Consider the following 17,791-nt stretch of genomic DNA (forward strand, 5'->3'; position numbering starts at 1 on the left):
AGTTTGATGTTCAAAATTCTCTTTAATCTGTGCAACTAGTATATGTCAGACTTAAAATGAGTCGCTTCATGTTTATATATCTATATCTTTAAATCTTTATCTCTATCTATCTATCTATCTATCTATCTATCTATCTATCTATCTATCTATCTATCTATCTATCTATCTATCTATCTATCTATCTATCTATCTATCTATCTATCTATCTATCTATCTATCTATCTATCTATCTATCTATCTATCTATCTATCTATCTATCTATCTATCTATCTATCTATCTATCTATCTATCTATCTATCTATCTATCTATCTATCTATCTATCTATCTATCTATCTATCTATCTATCTATCTATCTATCTATCTATCTATCTATCTATCTATCTATCTATCTATCTATCTATCTATCTATCTATCTATCTATCTATCTATCTATCTATCTATCTATCTATCTATCTATCTATCTATCTATCTATCTATCTATCTATCTATCTATCTATCTATCTATCTATCTATCTATCTATCTATCTATCTATCTATCTATCTATCTATCTATCTATCTATCTATCTATCTATCTATCTATCTATCTATCTATCTATCTATCTATCTATCTATCTATCTATCTATCTATCTATCTATCTATCTATCTATCTATCTATCTACCTAAAGCATCTAGAGTAAAGAGTAATTCATAATTAAGTTTTAAATAAACTTAAGTAAACAAAAAAAGAAAAACAACACATTAGCTGTTAAACAATCTAGTAATAATTTATTTATCGAATACATGAAAATGTTTTAATATAAACAAAACTGTTTACAGTTCAAATAAAATGCGTATATCTACATAAAATTGTCATTTTTAAAAACTCATTGAATATTTTACAAATCTCATTTTTTAAGTAGATCTGGGCAGTTGTCTATCACATCTTTTATAGAATAAATCACAAAAAAAAAAAAACAATGCAGTGTACAAATATCTTTTAAATGCCAAATTAAAAAAAAATAATTTTTGTTTTATTTTGTTTACTGAGAATTAAAAATATATGTTAATTAAATCTAAATTGTTGTTCTTTTGAAAACAAAATCTTTCGGAATAACAAACAAATGCCACAACACTAATGCAATACTATGAAGAATACGAGGATATTGATGACATCTTGGAGCACCTATTGTCTGTCGAGACCAAATGAGCCCTAACTATAGAGGTTGTTATTGAGGAAACAGAGGGGAATAAAAGAAACATGGAAGTCTTCGAATGTTATCTTCTACTCTGGAACATTCTCTTTCAGCCCAACACGGCAATATGTTTATATTTAGAGTGGAACTCCTTTTAGTATCCGCGTAAGTGTGTGTATGTATGTGTGTATGTGTTCGCGGGCCTGAAATTACAAAAAAAATGTGTCGAAGCAAGAATTACATTTGAATCTTTTTTTTTAATTTTTAATTTTTTACAAATTGTTTGTTCTTTTCCTCATCTTCTTTTCTTTCTATTTTGACTTGCTTACAATGACTTGACTACTCACACAGTGCACAAGATCAGCGGCTAGTGAACGTGGTTTAAAAATAACAGCGAGGAAAAACATCTGTATGTGTCAATAAACATCTGTATGTGTCAATAAACATATGTATATCTCAATAAACATCTGTATGTGTCAATAAACATTTGTATGTGTCAATAAACATATGTATATCTCAATAAACATCTGTATGTGTCAATAAACATTTGTATGTGTCAATAAACATATGTATATCTCAATAAACATCTGTATGTGTCAATAAACATTTGTATGTGTCAATAAACATCTGTATGTGTCAATAAACATATGTATATCTCAATAAACATCTGTATGTGTCAATAAACATTTGTATGTGTCAATAAACATTTGTATGTGTCAATAAACATCTGTATGTGTCAATAAACATTTGTATGTGTCAATAAACATCTGTATATCTCAATAAACATCTGTATATCTCAATAAACATCTGTATGTGTCAATACACATATGTATGTGTCAATAAACAATGCCGAACTATTTTAATGTGTAAATATTGATAAACTAAACAAGCAAATTATTTATTTAAAAAAAAGAACCTTTTAATGAAAACAAAGCTTAAATAAGGGAAACAATATTGTCATATATCTCAATACTTCAAAATTTATCTTATTTCTCTATTTAAAACTAGATTAATTAATGACCAATAATTAAATTTTTTTATTGATTCATGTCATCGATTATAAAATAATAGTTTTAACTTGATCCGAGATTGGGAAATGGGAGAAATAACGTGTACAAGACTCCTCCAAGACCTACAGACGGAGGGAGTTCATAGAAAGTTTGTATATAAAAGTCACTTCGTTCAAAAGAAAATTACAGGCGGAATAATAAAAAATATTTAGAACATTAAAATTTAAAAAAAAAAATCAAAACATCAGGAGAACCAAGAAACTGGGTGAGAGTCATGGTTAAAAAAAAAAAAATTAAACTTAAACAGTCCGGAGTAAAAGAAAACAAGTGGCTAGATGTCTATTCAACAAAAAATTGTGTGGTTTAGAGCACATGTGTTCGTTTCAATAACCCCAAGTTTTCTATTAATACATTAACAGTCGTGGAGTTGAGAAGTTCCAACAACTCTTGGTTCAAACATTAGGTCATTAGATGATGACGTCAACTTCAATGGCAAAGGTTTGTATTAAGAAATGTTTCAATTGTACAAATAAATGCACATTATAGATCGATACATTTTAGATCGATCGATACATTTTAGATCGATACATCAATGAGACTTTGAAACTATTATTGTTGAAATAATGAATCGGGTGTGGACAAGTCGATTCCTGCTCATACTGAGCACTTCACAGCCCAAGAATATTAACTAAACTATGGTTACTCTCAATTCATTTTTTTTTTAGTTATTATGTGGAGTTTCAACAGTACGGTAGATGCATTTTGTGACTATGGAAAAGGAAGGGACAAACACGACAAGATAACTTCAGCTTTTGTTGCAAGTTATATAAACAAAAATGGAGTAGTAGATTAGTGTAGATAGTATAAAATAAAGTTTACATTATTATATTTCATAATATGTAACAAAGAGCAAGGAACGCTCAATATGTACGATTAAGTAAATAAATAAATATTTTGTCTTAAATAATGTTACTTCGCTCAAAGTAATATATAGAGATCGATTCTCTATCTAATGGTATTATTAATACATTCAGGGCCGGATTTAAGTTTGTGGAGGCCCCTACAATTTTTTGAAAACTTGAATAGAGATCCGCTTATGAAGGAAAATGCTTCGATCTAAAAGCATGCAACAGAAGAAAAAAAAAATTCTTGTAAATTTAATCTCACTTTCTTTTAAAAGAAATATTAAAATGCATATCTTAGTTTTAAAAAGTGTGTACTTTTGAGTTTGTAAAGAGTAAGGCCCTTGTATTTACTGTACTTACTTATTCCGAGCATGCTACAAGCGTACACTTCTTAATAACGACATTTTTGCCTGCAGTTAAAATCCGAAAAAAAATATGTTTAAAAAAAAAACTAAAACGTTTCTGACCTGTCGAAATTAGTATCTCTTATGTGGAGTGCTTGGGGCTGTAGCCCCCACCTACCCTCACTTAAATACTTAAATCCGGCCTTGAATTATTCCTTCAAGTTGTTTTAAATAAATACAGGATGAAAACAAGACATAGATCTAGATATCTTTTTAAAAAAATAGCTGTCATGAAAATCGCGTTAAGTGTAAATGTTAGGCAGTCATCGTGTGGACAATAGTTCTAGGACAATATCCCAGAAAACCATCTTAGAATAATAAAATGTACTGTCGGGGGAGAGGGGGTGAGTTACTGATAGATTGTAAACTAGTACACTCTCGACTCTGGAGAATCAGTGAATGGAAGAACACTACATATGTGATAGGATTAACAGGCAGTGGTATATATGGAAACTATACTTTTGAATACCCAAATCATTTCTAGTTTGAACTTATGAATAAATAAATAAATAAAACATGAAAGAATAATACTTGTATTAAAAAAAAAAACAAAGGTGTGTACGTAGTAGAAATAAAATACGAACAAAATTTACTAAAAAAAAAAAAAGGAAAAGTACCAAGAAAAGAATTTAAAAAGATTACCACAATTAGTTTAAAACCCGCAATAATTACTTTGATAGTATATGTTCTTCAATTTCAACAATAAACATTATTAACTAAAGTGAAAAAACCAACAACCTTAAACTATTAATCATTTTAGAATTGTAACCCAAGATTTTCAGTAAATCATCAATCAAGAACAGAGACCAGCCTTCACATGACGGAGCAAGATTAAACTAGTTCAAGTTATCTTTAAGAATTTTCTAAATATTGCTTTTTATGTATAAATTAGTCATGCTTTATAGTGTTATTTAATTCATTTCATTATAAGTACGTATTGTAAAATGTAAAAAAAAAAATTAATAAAGAAAATAAGCCCCCCCCTCCCCCCCAAAAAAAAAGTAAAAAGAGGTAAAAGACCAAGGACTCCTAAGATGCAAAGAACTCGACAATTAATATCAAAGGAAAGAGAAAAAAAAAGAACGCTTCTTAAAGCGATAGACTCTAGACTACTCTATAGAGTCTAGATAAGAGTTGTGTCCCCAGACTTACAAGAGACATGAACCAGAACTAAGCCTGGTGCTTCGAAGATCATTACATAAGCAAAATATCGAACCGGATTATGCTGTCAACGCTTGAGGTCAAGGCTTTGTCATGGATCTACATCATGGAATCTATTACCAGGGTGTACTGACCAGGAGAAGGCGGTACGGGAATGTCAAATATTTGACTCAAAATATTTCTCTCTTTAAAAGCTTTGGACCGACCCAGGATCTCGAACACAAAGTTGGGACCGAACTTTCACCTAATGGGGGGAGAGGTGGTTTGACTTACTTCTAGTTTGTTTTCACAAAGGCAGTCGCCCTTTCAACGGAGGAAAATCTCTTTATTTTCCGCCTCTGGTCTCTGGGGAAAACGTATGTCATATTTTAAAATGTTCTTGCTGGTCAGTTTGAGCCAATTCCGCAGTAAGTTGTAAGAAGTCAAAAGACGAGAGGTTCACACTTTCCATGAATGCCTCCTGGCTGTAGCAGGGGATTGTAATCTCATTCAGCACGCCGTCATCCTCCATGACTGTGCCCACTTCTTCGACTGCAGCCACGTTGGACCTCTGGTCCGGGAAGGACGTTGACCAAGGGCTCAGGAATTTTTTCTCAAGCTGGTTCTCTGGTTTGAGGATTTTGACGTCGGTCCTGTGTCCACTGAAGAGGCCAACGGAAAAGGGCGCCTCGTGTCTGTGGGCGGCGTTCATGTCCTGGACCATGTCCACGTTGCTCTCAGCTTCGCACGCAATGCCAATATCCGAGTTGGACTTGAAGAGGCTCTTCACCGGCAATCTCACAGCTTGACCGATCACCGGACTTAGCATGGCGTCTTGGATGCTGTCCCCTTGTGCCCTGGAAGCTGGTGAGGGCGAGCCACTGCTGACATCTACCACATCTCCAGGTGGGGACTTTAACTTTGTAGGGCTAAGAACTGAACCATATGGACTGTTCCCAAGTTCTTTCAACATATCTGCATCATCTGTCAGTTGCAGAGGATATAGTATGACTATGTCATAATTTTATTTTAAAAGTTTCGTTATGTTTATTTATTTAAGGTTTTAACAATCTCCTCACCTATTAACATTATTACAATATAAATCAAACAAGAAAAACATTTAAAAAAGACCGGTACATTTTTTAAAAAGACAATACCCCCATTATACAACTTAAAATATAATAAAATAAACAATAATAATAAAAAATGTATGATTCAAACCGGATTTCGAACCAGTGATTTTCGGAACACTATGCCTGACTACGCCATGTTTTTTTTTTCTAAGTCTAGTGAAGCAAAATTTACATTTATATTTATTTTTTACTTTGAAACATTATAACTGTCAAACTAGAGATTTTCCCGTGTGACCAACGAGCTAGTAATTCTATTCTCAGTGACATACACCAACTGTTCAATTCATAGGGAAATCGTTAGTGCAGTATTCGAGATCAGCGTCCCCCCCCCCCCACGAAGGAGTGACTTGAATAGAGGTATTATAACAAAAGTATAACAAATAATATTTTCTTCAAATTTCTGGTTTTAGTTGACAGCTGTACTAAGGAAGGATCTCGAATAGCAGCTGTCATACACAACAGCAGCAGAAAGAAGGGTACAAATACAGCGGGGCGCCTGCTGATTACATGAGCCCAACCTTTGACCTCAGCTGTGTATCAAGGATGCATGTTATACTGGAGTTTGGGCCGGCCTTAGATATAGGCAAACTAGGCATCCGCCTAGGTACTCCGAGTGCTGGGGGCCTCGCACAGGACTCTAAAACAATTTTGTAGAGACGAAATAGAGAAACTTGTCCCCAAAGTTATCGTTGGAGTGCACTCAGTTTTATTATAGCTTTTATATAGCGCTACTTTCATGCTTATAGCATGCTCAGAACGCTTGTGGTCCAATCTCATTTGTGGACAAGTGGGTGGGAGGGGGGTATCTAGAAGTTGGTTTTCCGTGCTGCCTTTAGGCGCTCAGTAAACACAACTCTGCCCGAGTCGGGTGTCGAACCTCGAGCCCCTTTCTAGGTAGCCAAGCCAAGCCAAGTTCAAGCGCACTTGGCCTCTCGGCTCACAGTTTTAACTAAATGACGTCATTGTATTTTATCACTGATTTTTTTTTCTATTTCATTTGGGGCAAATTTTCTTCGCATATGGACTCAAATTATCTAAGGCCGGCCCTGATGGAGTTATGTCATTGATGCACTATTCATGCACCAGCAGCTTATCATTTCCGAAAAACTCACTTGGAAGTAGGGTCCTCACGTTGAGACGGGTTTGAGAGTTACCCCCTTGATTGGAGACCCATTCCCTGAGGTCTTCTATCCACTGTGGTTCTGTCTTATGGAGCCTCACGTAATAATGCGTCACAACTTTCTTCATAATCTCAATCTGGGCGTCCTGCTCTTTGGTTTTCTGGAGACGAGATTTTAGTACTTTTTTAAAAAAAACTTGAAAGCAGTAAAGTACAAAACACTACCGTAAAAGTAGCATTAAGAGAAAATGTAAGGAATTTCAGATATTTTTTTTTACATTGCATTGTATTGTAATATTTTTTTCCTTGTTTTACTTCTAAATTTTAAATAGATTTAAAGTGCTGAGCTGTTTTACAATGAAGGCATACAAAAATGAAATTACAATGTTCATGTTTAGAATCTAAACTACCACACGCATGGTAAGGGTTAATACACATTGCAAAATGAAACTATATGTTATCGACTTTTCAATGTCGACGACTTATAATTCTTATTTCAAACGTCAACTAGCTATGTATGTCCAACCAATGTTAACCAAAAGTCAACGACAACTACGTTTAACACACATTGTCCACTACCTGCTCTAGAGTTCTCAGCTTCTCGTTTTTTCTGTCTCTACTCTCCTTGGCATACTGACGATTCTTTTCTTGTTGTCTCTTTTTTCTTTCCTCTTCCGCCGACCTCTAAGTAGGACAAAAAGAAAGCTAAGTAGGACAAAAAGAAAGCTAAGTAGGACAAAAAGAAAGCTAAGTAGGACAAAAAGAAAGCTAAGTAGGACAAAAAAGGGAAACTAATTATGACAAAAAGAAAGCTAATTATGAAAACAAAAAAAAAAAGCTAAATACGATTGCCAAGATATATTCTATATGTAGCTTTATAGATAAAGTTATTGTTTAGTCACATATAGGCCTTACTTAGCATCATTGTCACAAATGAGGTAGTGATCATATTGAATATGTAAAACGAGGAAGGGGTGGGGGAGGCAGGAGATGCCAATTTTTTTCACCAAATGCTTAAAACGATTTATCATTTTTGTGGTCAGATTTGATCGTCTCTTTCAATATCAGGAGAATAGGTCGCAATGTGATAGACAAATCTACGGTAAGATTGAAGACATCGTTGGTCTAATGGATAGCACGCTAACTTATTAATACGGAACTCGTGAGTTTGAAACCTGTTGATGTGAAAAGATTAAGTCTCTCATTGATAACATCTTCTAGGCACCAAAAGTGACAACCGGAAGCTGGTTGACGACCTCGAGGGACAACGATAGTAGCTCTTATTACACTTTCCCTGCAAGTCCGACACCATTCGCTATTGTAAGCCTCAGGACTGACCTGACACGTCGCAACCTGTGGGCCGAGGAGACCAATAACTCGTCGCCACGTCGTACGCACTTGCAACGTGGCAACGAATTATTGGTCTCCACTGCCCACAGGTTCTTGCTTTGCAGGTCAGTGTTCAGGCCTTCTATGATGATTGGTCTCGGCTAGAAACACGCACACACACACACATATATATAAACCATCTAATCTTGTTGGTTATACAGAACGTTATTCCGTTAGTTTACCTCTGTAGTGACTGCACCATTGCCATCCCCAGTCCTGCCAGGGATCTGTATCGGCGTGGAGCACTCTTGGCTGAGCTTATTGTCAGTGTATCTTTTAGAGACGACATCCTGCAAAGATTTACTCGTCTGAGCGCTACACTTCCATCTCATGTCCTGACTCGAAGGCACTTCAGTGTTGTTGTTTACTTCAGGTGCATATCTGTTGACAGAATCCATCTTCTGACTCAATGGCAGGAGGATCTGACTCAATGGCATAATGTTAGAGAGATCAATGTTCTCTTGAAGACTAGCGAGTGAATATTTCACTTGAACCTGCTGTTGGTCAACAGGCTGAGATCTACCTAGCAAACTCGGAAATACCCCATTGGCTGCTTTGTGTCCACCTCCGCCGAAATAGTTAGTGCCATCAGTCCTACTCTCATTTGGCGGAGTGATTCTCAATGGTGCTAAACGGGATGCATAGCTGGGAATTTTGTCAGCTGTAGGAAACTTTGAGGCTGCCTCTTGCTTTTTGCTTTCAGCGACAACAACTCTGGGCTGATCCTCGTGACTCGTGACCCCGTCATTGACCTTCCATCGCTTCTTTTCGTTCTGTTGGCTTTCCATCGATGACCTTTTCAAACTCAAGCTTGCTGGGCTAGCTCTTTCTACAATAAATAGACACAGAGAAATATAAATGGTCAATATAGGATTGGACATCTTTATTGGACATCTTTATTGGACATCTTTATTGGACATCTTTATTGGACATCTTTATTGGAGATCTTCAAACTAAAGGTAACAAAACAATTAATATCAAGTTTTACAAATGTAGAGTTCATCTATACTTCCTTATTCTGTACACCGAATACACACAAAAGAAAACTTGCTATTTATGGATTAACCTTTATCTTATGAAAATCTCCAATAGAGGATGAATGTTTACACAAATACTATGAATGAGGATGAAAGTTTACACAAATACTATGAATGAGAATGAATGTTTACACAAATACTATGAATGAGGATGAATGTTTACACAAATACTATGAATGAGGATGAATGTTTACACAAATACTATGAATGAGGATGAATGTTTACACAAATACTATGAATGAGGATGAATGCTTACACAAATACTATGAATGAGGATGAATGTGTACACAAATACTATGAATGAGGATGAATGTTTACACAAATACTATGAATGAGGATGAATGTTTACACAAATACTATGAATGAGGATGAATGTTTACACAAATACTATGAATGAGGATGAATGCTTACACAAATACTATGAATGAGGATGAATGTGTACACAAATACTATGAATGAGGATGAATGTTTACACAAATACTATGAATGAGGATGAATGTTTACACAAATACTATGGATGACTTAAGAGTCCAATACCAAGACTTACTTCCAGCGTTGGGGATAATTTGAGCAACAGAACTTGAACCAGGATTCGTGTCATGCTGCACCACGAAGAACTCGGTGTTATCAAATCTTTGAAATTCTTGGGGACTTTCCTTAAGATTATAAGATCAAAACATGTTTTTTTCTCCCATGATTTAAAGAAGAAACTCCGTTCATTTTATTACGTATATACTTCAACTATTTCTTATACATTAAACAAAATTTACTATAAAACTAATTTCAAAAACAATAATGAAAGGCAAAATTATGTTTAAATTTTAATCAAATTTTTAGAAATTTAAATTGGAAAGCAATGCGTATTTCTCAAATGGTAAAAAAAAAGTATTCCTACCCATGTGGTCGCTGGAGTGACCATACTGCTCCGTCCTGAATCAATGAGCGTTGAGTTCCTGCAAAAAACAATTTGATGAGTTGATAAAGAGATGTTTCATTTTTTAAACAATCTCCACCAACCTGCCACCGTTAATCCGTCAAAGAATGTCAGGTCATTTATAAGTAAAGGTCTAGATCTCAAACAAAATTTCACCATGAAGCTCTGTACAGTAATTATACTTCAACTTGCATTACCCACCGCCTATGTCCATTGATTTGTTCCCAGACTATACGTATTGATGGTTTTGATTTTAACTTAATAATTTTTTTTATCATCTAAGAACCTAACCTTTCTGTCTCTCCAGCGGCAGGCTCGTGCGTGCGAAGAAAATGACTGTTGCTGGTAGCTTCAAAGTGGTGTAGACCTAGAAGTTGTGTGTCAGTGAGACTCTCATTGTCCCAAAAGAGTTGATCATTTGGCTGCGAAAAAGGAAAAAAAAAAGGATGTGTACATTTTTACGTTGCTAGTTATATTTGAGGGGGGGGGGAAAGTGTAGATCCGCCTTTTGTTTTTCAGTGTACCCCCCCCCTTTCCTTTGTAAAAAAATTCTTGGATGCGCGGTGGCTGAAGCACTTGAGTTCCGAAACGAGGGTCCCAGATTGAAACCTGGTGAAGACTGAGATTTTTAATTTCGGTATCTTTAGGGTGTCTCTGAGTCCACCCAGCTCTATGGGTACCTGACATTAGTTGGGGAAAAGTAAAGGCGGTTGGTCATTGTGCTGGCCATCAGAAACAGATGACCTTTACCTCATTTGCCTTATCTTATCTTATATAATACAGGCGTTACTTCAAAAAAAGAAGATGATTACGTCCTACGCTTCATGCATTTGGTCATGCATATTAACCAATGACTTAAATTCTGCCAAGTCACTGGTTTTCCTAACTAGATCAGGCAACCCATTCCATGCTCTAATAGCACTAGGGAAGAAGGAGCGTTTGTATAGAGATCGCAAGGTCTGAAAGGGGAATGCAACTCTTTCTTTTCTCTTATTCCTTATAAAAAATATATTATCACCAGTTAAAAAAAAATATAATTTAAAAGCTTAAAAAGAGCAACTCACATTTAAAATCGTCATTTGAAAATTACATTCCTAGCTCTGGAAGAATCTCACGAAAATAGAAAGCACCAGATCAATGTGAAAATGTGATTAAATCTGTTTTGTATTGTTTGCTTATAACGTAGACAACACACCCGCATAAACTACACACATAATTATCAAACAATAGAATTGAAAATGTTGAATGAATGAATAATCGACTTTCTACTGATTAACTGTGTTTTAGAAATTCCCGAAAAAAACAAAAAGTTCCCTTGCCCGAAAAAAGCTAAACATAAAATCGGGAATTCCAATTCTGAAAATCGTTTTACTAAAGAATGTTGCAAAACAAGCAAAGTATAAGAATACATTAAAACAAGGTTACATAGAAAGTTTGTGTGTAAAGTGGTCCACTCAGGCAAGTACAAAGGCAGGTTTCAATATTTTCATTAAGAGTATCAGAAATTATGAACTACAAACTATCAACATCTACAAACCTATCTCCGTCGATACAAAAAGAGACATGCACATGGCGAAAGTGTTGCCGATACTGTTGTACTGATAGTTCGACTAACGACTTGATACCACAGGATACGGGGATTTATTATTATTACATTGTTAATATTCATATGTTTTCAATAAACATACAGTCATGAAGATATAGTTAAATCCTAGGTGTCACAAAGACCGAATCACGAATCAAGATATCAGAAACATGATTAATACAGCAATTGGTCCCTACGATAAGCTGCTAATCACTATAAAAAAAAGGCAGCTCAAACTCTATGGCCACATCACAAGGTCCTCAGGACTCCAAAGACCTTCCTTCAGGGAACAGTACCAGGAAGAAGATGGAGAGGAAGACTGAGAAAGCGATGGGAAGATAACATCAAAGAATGGACAGGTCTGTCAGTGAATGAAATGCTATCAAAGGCAAAGGACAGAGAGGAATGGAGAAAGACGACTGACAGATCTTGTGTGGAGCCCCAACGGTCCAATAGACCAAGGGATAGGTGAAGGTGAAGGTGAAGTTAAATGTGAAGCTGGCTTAAATGACGTCATTGGATAATTATCTAATTGAACTAATTATGTTATAAAGGGCCAATCCCTCATTCAAAGTCCCAGCTAATAAAACTTATCCCTAAAAAAAAATTCCCTTTTGTTGAGTGTTTCAGGCGTGATGTATTGTGCTACATTTAACGTGAATAATATGACTCATTATTTATTCATTGCTGTTTTAAATTATGTTCAACTTATATGCATACGTAATAGTTTTTTTTTTCTCTTTAAAACAAAAGTAAACATTTTTTTGTAAATGTAGTAGTCAGTACGACAAAAATTACTTAATTTAGCAATACAATTATTTAAAAATCCTTTTCTAAAAAAAAACAAAACAAAAAACTGCTTGCATAGTTGATTTTAAAAATTAAATTTTTCGATTTCAGAAAAGAAAAAAGTAGTCGTTGCATCAGAACTTTGAAATATATTAAAATATCATGATGTCGGATTTTCAATATATTTTCTGGTTTACGAGATCGGGACGGACTGACGGACAGACAGACTACACTAAACTATTAGCGGCTATTCCTCTTTAGGGGCCGCTTAAAAAAAGAGCTTGTCTAAGTGAAAGAATTCCACATCTACAGCCATGTATCTATATACTTTTAGATTTATTTCCCTTTTTTTTCGATACCAAACAAATTTAACTAATAACCACAACTACTTGATTAATTTTTTTTTTTACTGATTCGTGTTCTGTTTAGACTTAGAGAATGAGTAATTATGCATACTTTCATAACTCGATCTGAGAATAAGAAGTGTACACAATGTCTTACTACACACGTACGCTCATATAAGCTTCGTAGGATAGGTGGGGGGGGGGGGGAGAGGGAGAAATAAAAAAAAAAGAAGTAAAGCCCGTCCCATTGCCAGAGCTGATCAATGACTTTCATGGATTAGAGTTATGGAGGCCCGATCTCAGAATCTGTCTGTAGGAAACTAATTAGATCAAAATAAAAATTTAAAAAAAAACAATGATGTACCTCAAACTCATTGTTACCAGGGTCAAACTGTTCATTGTCCATTGTGACGTAATTCTGTAAAATAAAGGGAGAAAAATTTAGGTTTTTATAAAAAAATTATTTAAAACAGAAATTTCGATATCGTAAGGCAAATATCAAAACTATTAAATCAGAAAAGTTTCCAATAGTGGTTTGAGCAAACCAGTTCACTTGTTTCTTTAAGCCCATGTGCCATGTGTGAGACCTCTTTCAGTGGCGAAGCGACTATGGATCAGGCAAAAATTGAGATGAAATCCTGTGCATTAACTGTGTCTTATCTTATCTTATATAATACAGACGTTACTTCAAAAATGAAGATGATTACGTTCTACGCGTCATACATTTAGTCATGCATATTAACCAATGACCTAAATTCTGCTAAGTCACTGGTTTTCCTGGCTAGCTCAGGTAACACATTCCATGCTCTAATAGCACTAGGGAAGAAGGAGCTGTTTTACAAATTTGTCCTAGCATATGGGACGAGGAATGTGCCTTTATCTTTGTGTCTGTCTGAGTATTTTATTAGATTTTTTTTATTTGAAGTTCATTGTTTTATGTATAATTGCTACTTTACTTTTGAGCCTTCTGTCCTGAAGGCTTTCTAAATTTTACTAAAGGTGTTACTCTTGTCAAATGTGGATATTTGTTTGTTATGAATCTCACTGCTCTATTTTGTGTCTGTTCCAGTTCCTTAATGTTTTCTTGAGTTGAGGGGTCCCAAACAAAGAATGCATATTCTATTATTGGCCTAACCAAGGTTAAATAACATTTTAGTTTGATGTTCTTATTTGATTTATAGAAATTTCTTTTAACCCTAATGCTTTGTTTGATTTTTTGATAGTTTCATCAATATGGGGATTCCATGACAGTTGTTCATTTATTATAACGGTCGGCACAGTGTCACCCAAAAAGCAGAGGCGTAGCTAGCATTGTCTGGCGCCCGCTGCACGGCACTTTATTGGCACCCCCTCCTTCCAGAAACAACATAGGCGTATATATAGAATGTAGTTGATAATAAGAATATAATACAAATAACATTAGAATGTATTACTTAACTTAAATACCTACAATATACATGTTTTGCGAATAGTCACTACCTAACTTCGCTTCTATAAAATACTATACTGTTTTTCGTACTTAAAATGGACACTGATGCTGCAATGTGTTTCAGATTCACGTTTATCGGTTGTGTTTAAATAGAATTTTTTAAAATTCAATCTTGGCTAAAGTGGAAAAAATCTATTGGAACGAATCTTAATCTACATAAAGGATATCGATATACAAAATCTACATGGAATTTGAAAATGTATAACTTCAAGATGGGTGGCCTATAAATATTACAAACTTAGTAAGCTTCGGGCAGGAGGGGCTCGTTAGTCATGGCTGGCTACCCACCTAGGAGAAGGAAAACTCTGGATTCAAACCTCTGCTGCCTTGCAGCTATACCCAATCATGGAAAAGGCTTCGGGAGTCAACCCTGAGGAAAAATCAGGAGCTGGCGACCCTAACGCAGTTTGCAGCACCTAGTGCTACACTATGGCAGAACCTGCGACGCCGCTGAACCCAAACTGTATCGGCACTGTTGTTCCTTTGGATACATCAGCTGCGTGGAGAGGGGGGAACTGATGTGTGGGCGACATCGTGTCGACCACAGCTAATGCCCAGGCATTCATCTCATTTCCATGAGATGATCCATAGTCGCTTCGCGACTAAAGGAGGCCATTTAATTACCTCTACTTCAACTTGTAGTTCAGTTTGATCTATTATTAATGATCTATAAATGTCATAGAAAAGTAAAGAACAAGTCATAAATATCACCACAATTTTAAAATGAGTTTATTTCTCTTTGGGGATCCACTGTTTAAAATAATCAACCAATAAGTAACATCAAACAAAGAAATATTAGGAACTTTCATTTAATTCAACTTATATCATACTCAATTGAAAACGAATATTCAGAAAGATGTCTTCCAGTTCTAGCGTGCCTAATTGTTAGCATAGTACACTATAGAACGATGCTCCGCCCCTTGGGGGATGTAGACCGTTCTGCCCAGACACAGAGAGAGAGAGAGAGAGAGAGAGACGGAGAGAGAGAGAGAGAGAGAGAGAGAGACACGGAGAGAGAGAGAGAGAGAGAGAGAGAGCGTGAGAGAGAGAGGGAAGTAGGAAAATATATATAGAGAGAGGGTGAGTAGAGAATAACGGGGAAGACGAGGCGAGAGCTTAAGCTCATGTGAAATCTAGAGTTAAACTTTGTCCTGACTAAAACAAGCAAACAAATAGATCAAAATGAATACACTTTTTTTCCTACTAATTAACAGTAAAAAAAAAAATACGCAGACAACTGTTTAAGTCGTTTATGCATCTTGAAATATTAGACCAAAAACAAAATACTACAACAAAACATGCTATTTGATTTTTTTTCTCATTCAAATTAAATAAAACACCTACACACTTTCACTTACATATGTGTATGAATAAAACTTGAAAAATTGTTGAACTACAGTGTTAATGAATTATTATCTGTGTTCAGACTAAACGTCTTCTAATATGGCACTCCGCCAAAACACTGCTTCACAAGTGAGTGACTTTAAGATAACTGATATTGATAATGAATCATGCTGTTTATACTCTGTTTTAGTTAACAGGAGAATTTGTGAAATCAGAAAAATGGAATCGTCTAAAATGTAAACAAACACGCCATGCTTGCCTTATTTTCATTGGATCACAGCGTAGCGAGAGGTTATAGTAAAAAATTATGATAATTAGGGAAAGACCCTATTTACCTCGTATCCTTACACATTTTTTCCAAGACCTTGACATACTGAAGCAGGCTGACTCTAGGGCACATACTCTCTGAATGTTTTTTGTGTGCTAAGTACTGCTAAGAGTTGCATCATGCCTTCTGCGTTATTTATAAATAAGGTTACCAGACGTCTTGCAGAAAAATACTAGTCCTCCTTTTTCTAGTCGTGTCCTCCGTCCGGAAGGCATTAACCCAAAGAGTGAAGATGTCTTGCTTTCACTCTGTTGTGTTGTAATCCTCAAATTTAAACACTAATTACCTATTGAAAAAAGAGCACACAGATGGTAGTTTTTTTGACAACCTTCATCATGCATAGGTCTTTGTCTTTTCTCTGCATTAACGTTGAAAGAGTGTTTTGGTGATCAGAACACATGGGGACATAAGAGAGAAAAAGAAAAGACATATGCATCAATGGCGTAGCTAGGGTGGGGAGGGTGTAAGGTGGGGGTCCAAATTTGAAAATTGCCTTTGATAGAATTTCATTCAGTGACATGCTTACTCAGGCGCCCCACTTGAAAGGGACCCCCAAATATGTGTCCGAAATGTGTTTTTACATTAAATATTATCATGTAATGATGTTGAATGTCAAAATGCAGGGGCCCCTAAAGAGGCCCCAAAATCCCAAGCTACGCCACTGCTCTCCATTGACTCAGATGTTTCACACAAACTATAATCTGAAGAAAAAAAGCCGCTCCTTTAGCTCCAGGCTAATATTGGCGTGAACAATGAATTAACGTGAGGAGTTGAGAAATATGCTACTTAATTCTAATTACTTACAGCCTTTAATTTTCTGACGCACCTCATCTTATTATCTTCCTATTCCCCTTTTACACCTTACGATCTATATGGCAGATTGTCTAAAGGCCATCGGTTCTTTGGCCAACAGTTAACACGGGTGTCATGTAGCCAGCACAAGGACCAATCGCCTTTACATTTCCTAACTAAATTAGGGACTCATTAGAGTAGGGTGGATTCAGGGGCGTCCCCAAGACCAAATCCCTGCCTTCACCGAAATTCAAGCCTTAGATCCCAGCACTCTACCACTCAACCACCCCTCCCTCATTATTATAAGCCTAGTTTTTAAACTTAACTATATCTTTTTTTTTGTGTCCTCCTATGGACATGCCGGTGTTTGGTAACCCAATTTAAAAACAAAGATAAGTTGTAAAGAAATAAAGTTGCAGTGGTCAAAGAAGTGAATATAGTTAACATCAATAACCCAAGCACGAATAGTGAAGACACTGTTTCACGATAAATGTAATTATCGCTAGATCTTAGAAATGTTGTTATAAAATTCCTCCCCAATACAGTCAGGATAAGTAGCTAAACAGTCAACATCTTTAATGTTTCTCTAAGTAACAAACAGAATATGATGTTTCTTTTTCTTGTTTAATACCTACTTTAAGTCTAAATCTACATTTCTGGTAATGGAAAAATGAAAAAAAAAGAAAAGATGCTTACTTCAAAAGGTAAATACTATCAACGGTTTAACATAGAGGGAAAAAACAAAGGCAAGAATGGGAGTATGGGACCCATCCGTCACCACCATCGCACAGTCACCACATTACAATCAACCTGATGAAAGCAGTTCCTTACAATCACTCTAGCTGAAAACAAGGGTTAATGTTTTGAAGGTAA

The 17,791-nt window shown here is 35.5% G+C and overlaps 1 protein-coding gene across 3 annotated transcripts; it reads right to left on the reverse strand.

The window, feature by feature from the left end:
• Positions 1-746: 746 nt before the first annotated feature.
• On the reverse strand, positions 747-16,025 carry LOC106060639 (uncharacterized). 3 transcript variants are annotated; one of them, XM_056019025.1, is made up of 10 exons: positions 15,813-16,025; positions 13,330-13,383; positions 11,312-11,357; positions 10,539-10,669; positions 10,209-10,266; positions 9,861-9,969; positions 8,459-9,105; positions 7,467-7,571; positions 6,880-7,048; positions 747-5,618 (listed from the first exon to the last, which is right to left on the reverse strand). In XM_056019025.1, exons 3-10 carry the CDS (start codon positions 11,324-11,326, stop codon positions 5,017-5,019), a joined length of 1,836 nt encoding a protein of 611 aa, XP_055875000.1. In that variant the 5' UTR covers positions 11,327-11,357; positions 13,330-13,383; positions 15,813-16,025; the 3' UTR covers positions 747-5,016. The 3 variants fall into 3 exon arrangements, with proteins under 3 accessions (XP_055875000.1, XP_055874998.1, XP_055874999.1); XM_056019023.1 differs by lacking the exon at positions 11,312-11,357 and having other exon boundaries at positions 15,813-16,024; XM_056019024.1 differs by lacking the exons at positions 13,330-13,383; positions 15,813-16,025 and having other exon boundaries at positions 11,312-11,539.
• Between the last annotated feature and the right edge of the window lie 1,766 nt (positions 16,026-17,791).

This window comes from Biomphalaria glabrata, chromosome 2 (genome assembly GCF_947242115.1).
Source record: "Biomphalaria glabrata chromosome 2, xgBioGlab47.1, whole genome shotgun sequence".
NCBI classification, from domain to species: Eukaryota; Metazoa; Mollusca; class Gastropoda; family Planorbidae; genus Biomphalaria; species Biomphalaria glabrata.